At 41.2% G+C, this 12,663-nt stretch overlaps 1 protein-coding gene across 1 annotated transcript in view; it reads right to left on the bottom strand.

Annotated features, from left to right (window-relative positions):
* abca2 (ATP-binding cassette, sub-family A (ABC1), member 2) overlaps nt 1-12,663 on the bottom strand; it is a gene marked incomplete at its 3' end in the record, with an annotated part of 98,757 nt that overhangs the window by 14,955 nt on the left and 71,139 nt on the right. Inside the window, exons 21-30 of the mRNA XM_083979089.1 lie at nt 9,108-9,329; nt 8,657-8,759; nt 6,601-6,926; nt 4,852-5,065; nt 3,687-3,792; nt 3,498-3,609; nt 3,329-3,389; nt 1,649-1,823; nt 1,435-1,550; nt 167-314 (exon numbers count right to left, since the gene is read on the bottom strand). Of these exons, the coding sequence (XP_083835215.1) occupies nt 167-314; nt 1,435-1,550; nt 1,649-1,823; nt 3,329-3,389; nt 3,498-3,609; nt 3,687-3,792; nt 4,852-5,065; nt 6,601-6,926; nt 8,657-8,759; nt 9,108-9,329 (1,583 nt within the window). The remainder of the gene's footprint in view (nt 1-166; nt 315-1,434; nt 1,551-1,648; nt 1,824-3,328; nt 3,390-3,497; nt 3,610-3,686; nt 3,793-4,851; nt 5,066-6,600; nt 6,927-8,656; nt 8,760-9,107; nt 9,330-12,663) is intronic.

Here is a 12,663-nt window from a genome sequence, read left to right as displayed (position 1 = left end):
GGGATGTCGGAATGACAGCATGTAACCGGTACACTGCTTTATTTACATTTATCTTCAAATTGTTTACAAATTTTCTCCTGCATATCTGGAAAGGTGATGAGTCTGACTGTGGCATCATTACAAACCTAGACATTAGAGACATTACAACATCAAAAGTCAAACTGACCTTGTCATGTTCAAAAAGCTGAAGCAGGAATGTGGCAACAGTCGCAGTGATGCCAATGAAGAGGTTGATAACTATTAGAAACACGTAGGCCGTACTGGGAACCTCAAACCAGAAGGATGCTGGGTACATGATGGGAGTGATGGACCACCTGGAAGGAACACAATCACTGAGGACTCCAAACCTTGAGGAACTGTAAGGTACATATTTTACTTTATCAGGTTCCAACAAATCCATAATGCAATATTTCAATTTACATAAAGTAGTTTGAATGTTTTGTAACAGATCTTTTTGTATTTCGCAGTAGTGAGTGTGATTGGATTCCAAGTCACAGCACTGCAGCAGTTTTTCTGAGTCACACACACTATAAAGAGGGAGTTCATTTGTCATCAAACATCAGAATGAAGGTAAAGCATGGAGGTGTGTGGCCTGTACTTGAGCTTCTGTTATGTGCCTTTCTTTGCTCATTTTTAACCATGTTTAGTCAACAGTAATGTTCTTTGCTCACAGGCTGTCAGACCTCTTAGTTTAGCTGTATGCAGTTGTGGGAGATTTGTTTCAGCATTGCTTGTATAAACAGATCAATGATCCAAAACTATGTGAATGGATCTTTTCTATGCAAAAATTTGAAGACTGCATGTGCAAAAGAAAGTCGTGTAGTGTGGAAGTATTCCTTTTAATAACAATTAAAGTCAAATCCTCTGTGCACCTGTCATCTCAAACATCAAAGTGATTTTTTAACACTAGACTGACTGGGTATCACATTTTAGAGAAGATGTTTATTCAGAAAGTATGAAAAAAAAGAAAAAGACCAATGGCCAATGGTTGAAGAGCATAGCAAATAATGTGGCCTGAAAGATTTCAGTAAACAGTTCTAATACAAATGTACTCCTAATAGCCTACTAGGGATGTAACAATATCAAAATCTCACGGTATTTCGATATCTCAGTAACAAGTCCACGGTACGAAATTTATTACGGTATTGTAGGCATTTCATAATATCAAAATCTCACCATACAATACCTCAGTAAGCTCCACAGTATAAATGTATTGCTATTTTTAAAGTCCAAAATAAGTAACAAAGAACATTATTTGTGTTGTGACCCTCTCTACCTATTTCTACATCCAGAATAAAAAAATTGAAGTTATGTAGTGTGTGTGTGTGTGTGCGTGCGTGCGTGCGTGCGTGCGTGCGTGCGTGCATGCGTGCGTGTGTTTGAGCTCAAAATCCAGGGGCCCGCCTCTTGTGTGTGTGCAGTCGGATGTCCTACCCATACAGAAGAAAGAGGGAGAGCACTGCAGGAAAGTTGGTTGGAGAGGTATAGGCCGGCAGATCGAACACAAACAGAATTATAACACAGCATGTGGCTGGAACCAGGTAGTTGAGCTGAGTAAAAATGAAAAAAGAGAGAACTACACAGTTAAGTATCAAAGACCTCTATGAGGTAGCAGTCACACACAATCTTACACATGAATCCTCCTCACCATATCCCATATGTAGTTAGCCAGCCAGTAGATGACAGGGTCACAGCCACTGACAAACTGCAGGTGTTTGGCCTTTGTGGATTTCTCTGCAACCAGGAAAACCACAAAACTGGCTGGCACAAAGGACATAGCCACGATTATGAAGATTGCAATCACTACATCTGTTCCCTGGAGCCTGGAGAAACGAGGGTGTGGACAGGAGAAGAGAACAGATAATATGTGGTTATGTAAGGAAAGATCACATTAATGTTTTACTGCGTGGCAGGATTGTAAACAATCTGATAATAGCACAGGGCTCCAGACCAAACTTTCCACTTGTTGCACTGGTGTGTCCAACTTTCTCACAATAAAGCGTTATCCACACAGAAAGGTATTTTTCTTTTTTTGTTTCTAAAGAATTTTCCATAAACACAGCATCGTTTCAAAAAATGTTTGCATACACTGAAAACGTCTCTAAATGCTGTAGTACCAGACCTGTATGTGGCACTGTAACGCTGCCACAGAAACTGGAAGAGTAAAGAATGGCCAAGTCAATTTCCAGACTCAAACCCTATTGAGAATTAATTTTGCCTGCTGTAGAGGAGACTGAAGGGAGAAACCCCCAAAACAAACAACAATTGAAAGAGGCTGTACTGAATGCCTGGAAAAACATCAAAATAGTAAAAATGCAAAGTTTGGTGATGTCAATGGGTTGATGCAGTTATTGTAAGCAAAGCATTATCAACAAAATATTAAAGGGGACATATTATGGAAATGTCACTTTTTGAAGGCTCTTGAACATATATTTGGGTGTTTGGCTTGCCTTCCGGCCCCCCAAATGTGAGAACTGACAAAAAAAATCTGTAATTTGCAGGCTCATTAGGGTCAAATCCATGTGGTTTGCATAATATCACCCCTACCAGTGAGTACTGGTACCGGTAGAAGGGGTGGGGCGGGGCAAGCAGTGGTTTATTTGCATTTAAAGGGACAGGCACTGAAACCAGCTGTTCTGAACAGGGCTGAGCCCTCCGCTGTACTGACTAAAACTGACAACAGACAGATCGAGCAGTAAAGCTGAGAGGGATTTATGGTACTGGAAGTCAATTCAACTCTTTTTAAAACTTAAGCGGTTTTGGTTGCTTAGTAATGGTAGACACGACCATGGATGCGACAGTAACGCAACCTCCCAAGCGCCTTGGAAAATGTTTTTAGACGCTCAATGTGAAAAGTATTTTTCACTTCAGTCTAATTCTAGTCCATCTGTTCCAATACTTTTGCTCACCTAAAAATGTGGTGTTCCATTACATCTTCTAAGTTGTTTAACCCACAGGCATATGTTTCGTGCAAGAAGAGCAGCGGAATGAAAATTCCGTCTGACTCTGTCAAGTCTGTTGGAGCATTGTCATTGTCTTGAGAAACAGCAAACTTAAATTTACCATGGAGCTAGATCGACTGAGTGTCATGAATGCATCACTCATGTAGCTATTGAAGAGGATTAGGGCCATATGTAAAAAGAATCTCAGGGGATTAAAGGCAGACCTCTATTTTTGCTACTGATACGCTACTGGGTTTACTGGAGCCCTGTAATCCATCCATATTTCTGTGTAAAATGATTTAATTATCTGAAACGGGAAACAACTGGTCAAGTTATGATAAATAAGTTATTATATTATTTCTAAGGTAAAGTAGTGCTGAACTTACAAATAGTCCAGAGACAGGCTAGCACTGGTTCGATTCATTGGGTGGTTTGTCAGTGTAATACCTGTAAAATAAAAAAACAAAACATCATTGTGTGGAAGATAATGGCCAAACTCAAAACTACAGAATTTCAGTTAACAAAACTGCTGAGATGTTACTGGTATGTCCTTACCATAGGCAGCAGGGTTTCCCTTTGTTGCAGGTAGGTTGGCACGCAGGATCGCATTGTTTAGGACATTCAAATATGTCGGCATGCTGTGGTAACCTTTGTTGTTGTACAGAACCTGAAGACAAGATGTTGCTCTGTCAGCCCTTATTTACACTTTGGAACGTGAACTCTGACCTCTTGTGATCATCTTACCTGAGCTGATCTGCGAACTGCTATTTTGCGAACCATTGGAGGTATCTTTCTCCCAAAGGATGCTGGGATTGATTTCTGAATGTTCCCCACTGTTAAACCACCATATCTATGGAGATCAAAGTCAGTGAAAAAATATGGGTAACAATTAAGTCACCATGATTTTCATGTCTACCACATCACTATATAACTAGGACCAGCTGTATAATGAAATATGTGTTAAAGGGATAGTTCGACATTTTGGAAAATTCGCCCATTGCCATAATCTCTATAGGCACAGGGGTAGGTTAATTACCTTTACTTGTTGGTGCATGCATCACTGGCCAAAGGTTTAAGACGTAAATCTTGCCTGCACAACCTTGTTAGTACACCAGCCTCTTTTAAATTTAACTACTTTAACATACTTTAAGCTAGTCTCCATTCAACTTGTAAAATGTTCGCATAACTTTCAGCTATCATTCAACCACCCTTGATTTATCACAGTATAAAACACCTCTAACTCTAGGCTCTCTGCTGCTCAGTGGTTAGCGCATAGGTTTACTGATCATCAAGGTCATAGGTTTGACTCTTGCCTTAATCATGTCTGTTGCATATCACATCCGTACTTGCTCTCTTTGTCGATTTCTTCTGCTTTTTGCAAGAGATAATCCGTTGCAGTCAGTACTGTAAGCTACCAGCTCGAATACAGTACAAGTCAACTTTTTTTAGTTCATTTGTAATGATTAAACTGTTTGAAAGACAGGTTTAGAAACAGTGTTTGGTAATTAACAGTGTCGAGAGAACAAAACTGGGTGGGGAGCATCCACGGGATCTGTGTCTATGATTGTATTTATTTTGTACTTTATCAACAGGAGATGCTTTTTAATTTTGTATCCAACTGAGGAAACTGTCACTTTCAAATGCTATCTTTTCAAAAATAAATAAAAAGGAACCAGTCTTGTGCATTTGGGAAATGTTTTTGCTTTTGTCCCGTTGTACCAAACCATGACACACAAACCAAGGTACGTATCAAACCATGACTTATGTGCACTGTTACACCCCTAATGCAGATACTCAGCTGATAGGACAGTTTCTGCCTAAGTTAAAAATTGCACAATACCACTATAATATCAGTAGTCAAGCAACTAATATATATACAGTATATATCATATCGCAAATGCAGTCCTACCTGTGTAGTCGCAGTCTGTCTGATGTGAAGAGCAGATACTCGGACACATTGCGACCAGTAATGTCAACAAGGATGTCACCTGTCACCACCTTGAAGAGGGGTGGGCGTCCTCCCACCCCACTGGGACAGGAGAAGCCGGTCCCCTGCATGGAGCAGGTACAACGGACAGGCTCGTGGATGGACAGAGGGAGGGTGGGAAGGGATGTCACAGGCTCTATGCAAACACAAGAGAGGCCTCATTTAACTCAGTAGAGCTTTTTATGGCAGACATTTCAAGAGGTAGAGGGTCATATTAACAATAGCTCATTAACTCTTTGACTGCCAGCCATTTTCACAGCAGATACACACATACAGGTCACTGCAGCTGTGCCCCGCTCCGCGCACTCACACACACACACACACACACACACACACACACACACACACACACACACACACACACACACACACACACACACACACACACACACACACACACACACACACACACACACACACACACACACACACACACACACACACACACACACACACACACACACACACACACCTTTATTAGCCAAAGCGGTAGTGAACTTGGTTGTAGGTGTCATTTTTGATGTGATTATGTACAGCCTACTTTAAAATAGCTACTAGATGGGTCCAAGCTGATGCATAATCTTTTGTCAAATAATGTGAACATTTTCTACAGCTGAAAATGCACTTTTAACAAAGACTAGGAAGGCCTTGACTGCTTATTCTGTTTAATTGTACATAGTTAAGCTGTGTTGAACTTGAGAGGAACTGTGAAATAGCATGAAAGCTTCATGCTCACAATGTTTCCTTATGTGAAATAACTTGAGAAAGTTGAATTTAAATAAAACATACAAAATATTTGTTAAGTTATGAGCTAAGGGTCAGAAGAGAAAGTTCATTTTTTAAAACTAATTTTAGAATTTTAGACTCAATGCATTGGAATCTCATTGTCCCACACATATGTAGTCTTTGTCCCTTTTTTTCTCCCTTTATTTATTGATTCATCAATCATAGCTATTATTATTTTTTGTTGTTGATGTTGTTATTAGTTTGCAAACATATAGGTATATTGGTCCTGCTCTTCGCTGTCTTATGTACACTACCTGGGTGTGGTAGGGTGTTCTGTTACAATATCATGTACCCGGCTTTGCTGGATGCTGAATAATTGTATCACTGCTTTTATTAATTTGAAAATGAGCAATATTTGATCGCAAAAGAAGAAACCACATTCAAACCCATGAGATGCATCAATAATAAACAAAATTCAGATCAGCTGTGATCTGAAATGTTATTTGTATTTCATTCTGTGTACAGTAAACCACTTTCATGCTCAGTCTCATCAGCATCATGCTCATAGGGAGCATACGTCAGTCCGACCGCCCAAAAGTCCGACCGCTCATTTCTCCGACTACCCATTAATCCGAGTTATTCTACAGTGTTACGGTTAGGTTTAGGGTTAGGGTTACTTAAGTCGGAGAAATGGGAGGTCGGACTAATGGACGCAAAAATAAAGAAATGTATGGTTGGAGAAATGGGAAGTTAGAGAAATAGGTAGTCGTCATGCGCCCCATGCTCATTGCCATATGTTCTAAGGATGTGTTGTATTGTTGTTTCAACATCTTCTTCAATAGTTTGCATGTCTGTGATGAAATTAATAACATATATTAGGATATTACCAAGAGAGAGAGATAGATTTAAACTGCATATTTCATAGTGGGTTGCATAAAGACTCACCTTCGGCAGTAGTTGGAGGGGTAACTGTTAAGTTCCACAGACCATCCTCAAAACGGGGATCTGGGTCATCAGAAGGTGCTGGTGAGGGTGGTGGGGGTACAAAATTGGAGAGCGGGACCCCCTGCGTGAAGGAGTCCAGACACATGGAGTCAAAGTAGCGTGCAGCCAGGGTCTTGGAGTTGTTGGCGTTGGGGTTGAGGGTCAGGGCCAGTTGGTCCAGGGTGCTGTTAAAGGGGGTTTTGAGGACGCAGGTAGCACCCACACCCGAAGGCAGACGGAGAGTGTTGACGATCTTCTGTGGACTGGAGTCTAGCAACATCTTACTCCTAACAGGGGAGGTAAAAGGTGCAACACTCAGACTGCAATTAAAGACTGCAATTAAAGTAAAGGTTGTATGAAACCTGCTCCGAACTATGTAACAAATTATTTCAGTGGTGGTATGTCTAAATGGTGGGATGTCGGAATGGTGGGATGTCGGAATGACAGCATGTAACCTGTTATAAGATATTAGAAAGCTGTTAAACAGTTAAAACAGGTGTCAAAGAGATACAAAATGAACATTACTCATAAAAATTGAACGTAACAATGACAGTCTACAATTTTGTAAATTTTTATATACACACACTATTCGAAAAATAAACTAACCAAGAGCTTTCTATCTTGGTTGCCTAGCAACGTCAATTGTTACTTTTTAAAGTGTGTGTATGAATGTGAAGCATTACTATAAAGTGTTTCGAGCTGTGTGTCTGGCTGGCTATATAATGTATATGGCTATATAAATGCAGTCCATTTACCATTTTTGCATTAGAATGAATGGAGGTCAAAATGACCTTGGCAGTTTTAGGAGTAACTGCAATGTTGGCAGTTCTAGTGTTAATTCTTCTGCAAATAGTAGATGAGCTGACATATGGATGAATTTCCCTTTTGGGACTGATAAAGTACTTCTTATTCCTACTGTTCTTTAAAATCACATTGTACTGTGTATTTTTGTTTTTTCTAGTGCTGTCAAAAATATCGCATTATCAACGTGTTAACGAAATTCAATTTTAAAGGAGCATTATCGCAAATCCAAATTCTTAATTCGGCCACTAGATGGAGCCAGGCGGAGCTTATCAGATATAAACAAGTGGGCAGCTGTCAGAGAGAGAGAGCAGCCTCGTTTAGTCCCCCCCCCCCCCCCCTCCTCCTCCCTCCTCCTCCCTCACCAGGTTGAATGAACGTGCAATCGCGGGAAAAAGAAAACTCGCTAGTGGAAGCGGCAGCTCTACGTCGCGCACAACCACAACAACGACAACAACAGCAACTGCAACTTCCTCCTCCTTAATAACGCTGAGAGGACAGCTGAAGAAAGACACAGGGACGTGGAGACAAAGTGTTCTACCGAGCGATTCAGTGACACTGCTACATTACAATTTACTGTTGCATTTTTCCGGTTCGGAGGTCGGATTTGCAAGTTCCGAGTGCAATTGAACGCAGCAAGCGCCGGGCCGGCTTGGATCATAACAAAGACAAATGCTGCATTTGCCCCACGGACACTATACTGTTGGCGATTTTTTTTGTAAATTTAGAGTTATGGCCCCCCCCGACCCATCTTTTGCATATTTCAGCTTATTTTATGCTATTACTGCTGTATTTGCGATAATGCTCCTTTAACGGTGTAAATATTTAATCGCGGGATTAACGCCGGGTACACACCGGACGTGGAAGCGCCGCCAAGCGCAGAGAAGTGTTGTTCACACCAGGCGATTGTGTCGTTCACACCAGACGCGCCCTGCAGTGATAAGTTTGGCGTCTGGTCTAATTTGTGCGTGAGCCGCGAGCGAGTATTAAAATTATAATTCAAGGGACATTTAGAATAGATAAAAATGTACAATTAATTTGCGATTAATCACGATTAAATATTTTAATAGATTGACAGCACTAGTTTTTCCCCTATATAGACAAAGTTTAACCTCATTAGATAATGTATGACTCACAGAAGTAATCTGACATCTCCTTAGCTCTGTACTTCATTCAAACATCTTATGCCAGAGAGGGCCATTTGCACACATCTTACCTGTACTGGGGTCTATCTTCATTAGCAAAAGGAATGAAGTTGCCTTTAGGCTGAGTATAGTTATGATACTGAGATGGGGACAAGATCAGGGGGGGCAAGTCTCCTGTGAAAAAAGACAAATGATACTTCAGTTACTTCTTGGCAACATTAAATATTAGAACCATTTGCATTTGATCTTTTTGTATTATTGTTATCAATTCAAATTGGACTTAAATTTATTAAATGGTAAATGGACTTGCACTTATGTAGTGCTTTTCTAGTCTCTAGGACCACTCTTTACACAGTGCTTTACACATTCACCCATTCATAAACACATTCATACCTTGCGCTTAGGCTGTACAAATCATCAACAACAACTATTTTCAGTAACAAGCTCTGAAGTACACTAACAAATTAGCACTAAACATGACTGTGGGGGCAAAGGATGCATAAGCCATTTGTAAAACCTCACCAATTTCGGGCACAGATAATGCCACAGTCATGGCCACACAGACAAAGAAAGCAGGTAAGAGGATCTGAGAGAAGAGGCCCTTGGTGTTCCTCTTGGCACAGTGGAACCTCTTGACAACAAGGCCATGGAACTGACTTAGCTTTAACCACCAACCCTCCAACTTAAAGCTGCCCTGCCCCTCCAGGACTTTTGGCTCTGGGGATGGTGGGTTCTCTGCATCCCCTCGAGTTGAAGTAAACATCATATGAAAAAGACAAGAAAAAATGGAAATATACTGAAACTGTTTAAAATTGTTTCATATTAAAAAAGAAAAAACAGAATCACAGATACTGCGGTTTATTACTTCATGCATTCTTCTTTGTTAAAATCATATAATGGAGAAAGAGCGCTTTGCGGAGATGAATGAACGGAACGATATCGCGTTGGTCAAGCCAAAAGCCGAAAAATCTATTCGTGGCGGACGTAATTTATTTGTGGCGGGCCGCCACAAATATGGAAATGTATGGGAAACACTGCACATCCGTCTTCAACCCATGATGCACTGCTGTTTTGGTTTGCTTCCTGTATTTGGTCCTATTAAAAGTCCGATTACGTTCTCACCTGAAGGGAACCGGACCATGGTTCACTTCGAACTGGACCGAGTCCCGACTTTATTGGGGGACCATGGTCCGCTTTTTTGATCCAACAAAGTCCGGACCATGGTCCGGGGAACTTTTCAGTTTGGTCCAAACCAAAATTTAATGTGTGAACACTCCCCCTGACCATGGTCCGGACTTTTGCCGGACCAAACAAGCGGACCATGGTCCCCCAAAAAAGTCAGGACTCGGTCCGGTTTGAAGTGAACCATGGTCTGGTTCCCTTCAGGTGAGAACGTAATCAGACTTTTAATAGGACCAAATACAGGAAGCAAACCAAAACAGCAGTTTTCCATACATTCATTTATTCGTGGCAGCGTGCCACAAATAAATTACGTCCGCCATGAATAGATTTTTCGGCTTTTGGCTCGAGCAACACAATATTGTTCCGTTCATTCATCTCTGCATAGCGCTCTTTCTCCGTTATTTCCGTTCATACAGAGAGAGAGAGAGAGAGAGAGAGAGAGAGAGAGAGAGAGAGAGAGAAGCGCGCAGGCATGACAGCAGTTAAGGAATTATGCTCTAAGATTCAGCCTAGTTACAGTAGGAGCCACATAGAAATTCCCCTGCCATGCTGCTGCCATGCTGTTCCCATGCTGTTCCCATGAGAGTTCCAGCAGAGCTCCAGCAAAGTCCCAGCAGCTGGAGTGACCCCCTCCTTTTCCTGGGTGTGACTAGTTTTTACTGGAACTCCACCCATTCAATGAAATACATGACATGACCAGGAGATGGCGCTTCTCTCACAGAACAGTACATATCGCCAGAGGCGGCATTTAAAGTGCCGCTGCTGGTGGTGAGTGGAAATTCACATAATTCATAGAACCACGAGTACATGTTTGATTTAAGAAGTGAAATTATGACAGACCTAGCTACTGGAGATGCGCTGGCCACTGTTTTATCTGGAAATAAATTGTTGTAGCTAATAATACCTACTGTCAATTTTTTTATCACAATTTATTTACTGTGAATCTACATTTAAATAGGAAAAAACTAAGGGAGTGATGAAAGCCTTTTTAAGATGTTTGCAGTTGCAGGTATTCAGTGCATGCCTTCGACCGGGGAATTAGCATTATCATTGCTCAATCTTTTGTTTGCCCTAATGGGCCACCTATTGGTCACCCATTGTCACACAAATCGCACAGAGCCTGCAATGGAGCTGGCTGTTCAACTTTGAAGGAGGACCGGGGGAGGGGAGGTTATGTTGGAAGGCTAGCTGGACCAGACTCTCTCCTGAGCAACAACACACTCCAATCCCCTGAACATTCACACCTGCTCCAGAGCATTACCATCTCCAAGCATCCCCCACTGCTTTGACTATGAATTGATTAGAAAATGAGCAGGTATTTCCTTAAGGTCCTGCTTTAAACATTTTTATTTTCATGATTATCTTACATTATTATCTATCTTACAAAAAATGTTGTAATTTTGCATATGGAGTCAGTGCTGGAATTTCATTTAACTCTGTACTTCCTCTGGATTAAATTTATTAATTAAATGTATTGATTTTTCACTATAATTTACTAGTTATAGCACTAGCCTATACTGTCAATCCCCCTATAAACCCCATTCCGATTTGATATCACAACTTCACAAACTTGAAGACACCTGCTGCACCTAGTCTAATCTTTGTATGACTGAATTATTCTGCATAAGACCCTGACTAATACTCATAGTAATGCTGCATTAGCATCAAAACAAAGTAGGCTAAATAAAAAATGATCATACACTTAGTCTAAGAAAAAAAGTGGAAAAGTCAGGGGCCCACTTTAGTATTCTTTCAGGGGCCCCAGAATTTCTAGCAACGGCCCTGATTATCTGACTAAACTTGCTTATTTCACTCAATGGACCGGCGGATCAGCTGGTGTGCAGTGCGCGCGCTGTATAGTCTACTATGGTCTCTCTCTCGCCCTCTCTCGATCGCGCTGTACGTCTTCACAAGACACAGGTCGACGTGTGTGGGGTGGGATGGAAATAAGAGCAGAGCGCACCTTCGCTCTCATGTTGAGTTCCATATTAAGACAGGTGCGTCAGTGCCAGTAGATCGCGCGTCAGGCATTTGGCTCTCCTAATGGGAATGGCTGGTTTGACGTGACTTTATCATTAAAAGTGAAAAAAAAGAGAGAGAGAGAGAGCGCTGTCAACCACTAGACGCGTCAGGTCAGCATAGCGCAGGGGGAGGGATATTAGTATTCTGTGGTGAAAAATACACTCATTCATGAAATTTTATTGAGAATTTTACAGAGGTGCACAGCGCATGTTTACGGTGTCCGGCGACTAGTCTGACCCCTACACCGCAGCAGCCAGCAACAGACTTTTACAAAATAAAAGCATGTGATCAACATGCATTAATGCGCAATAAAATAAATGTCGGCCCTGATAGTTTAATGAGTTGCCATAACGCAACTTGCCCAGCCCTAATAAATACACAAATGTAGCCCGTGGTTCTGAGACGTGACGCGCTGTGGTCACTAGAAATGTATTTATTTATTCGCGGATCGGGAGCGAATGAGCAAGCCAGAGATGCACAGCAGATTTCATGGTTGCCGACTGGAGAAAACTGAAAGAGGGGCTTGTAAATAACTGTTTATATTACAGGTTTCACACAAACAAAACAAAACACATCCAGTAGCCTATGTTAAGTCTCAGCTGTGCCATGGCAATTTAATTTATGAACCTCATAATTATTTATTTTTCCTCTTGTTTGATTATAAGGGCGGTCACTTATAGGACCACACTTTCATTTTACACACACAGTCTCATGCGTGTATATTCACGGACACGTTGGCATGTTGTTTATTTATTGGTTAGGGTTTATTTGCTTCAGTGTTACCATTAAAACCACCACAAGGCAAACATTTAGTAGAATGCAAAATCTGTAGACAGGTAAACTGCGAGTGATATACATTTTTATTTGTGCTCTG

Source organism: Trachurus trachurus (genome assembly GCF_905171665.1).
Source record: "Trachurus trachurus genome assembly, chromosome: 9".
Classification (NCBI taxonomy): Eukaryota; Metazoa; Chordata; class Actinopteri; order Carangiformes; family Carangidae; genus Trachurus; species Trachurus trachurus.
This window is presented reverse-complemented; position numbering and strand designations above follow the sequence as displayed.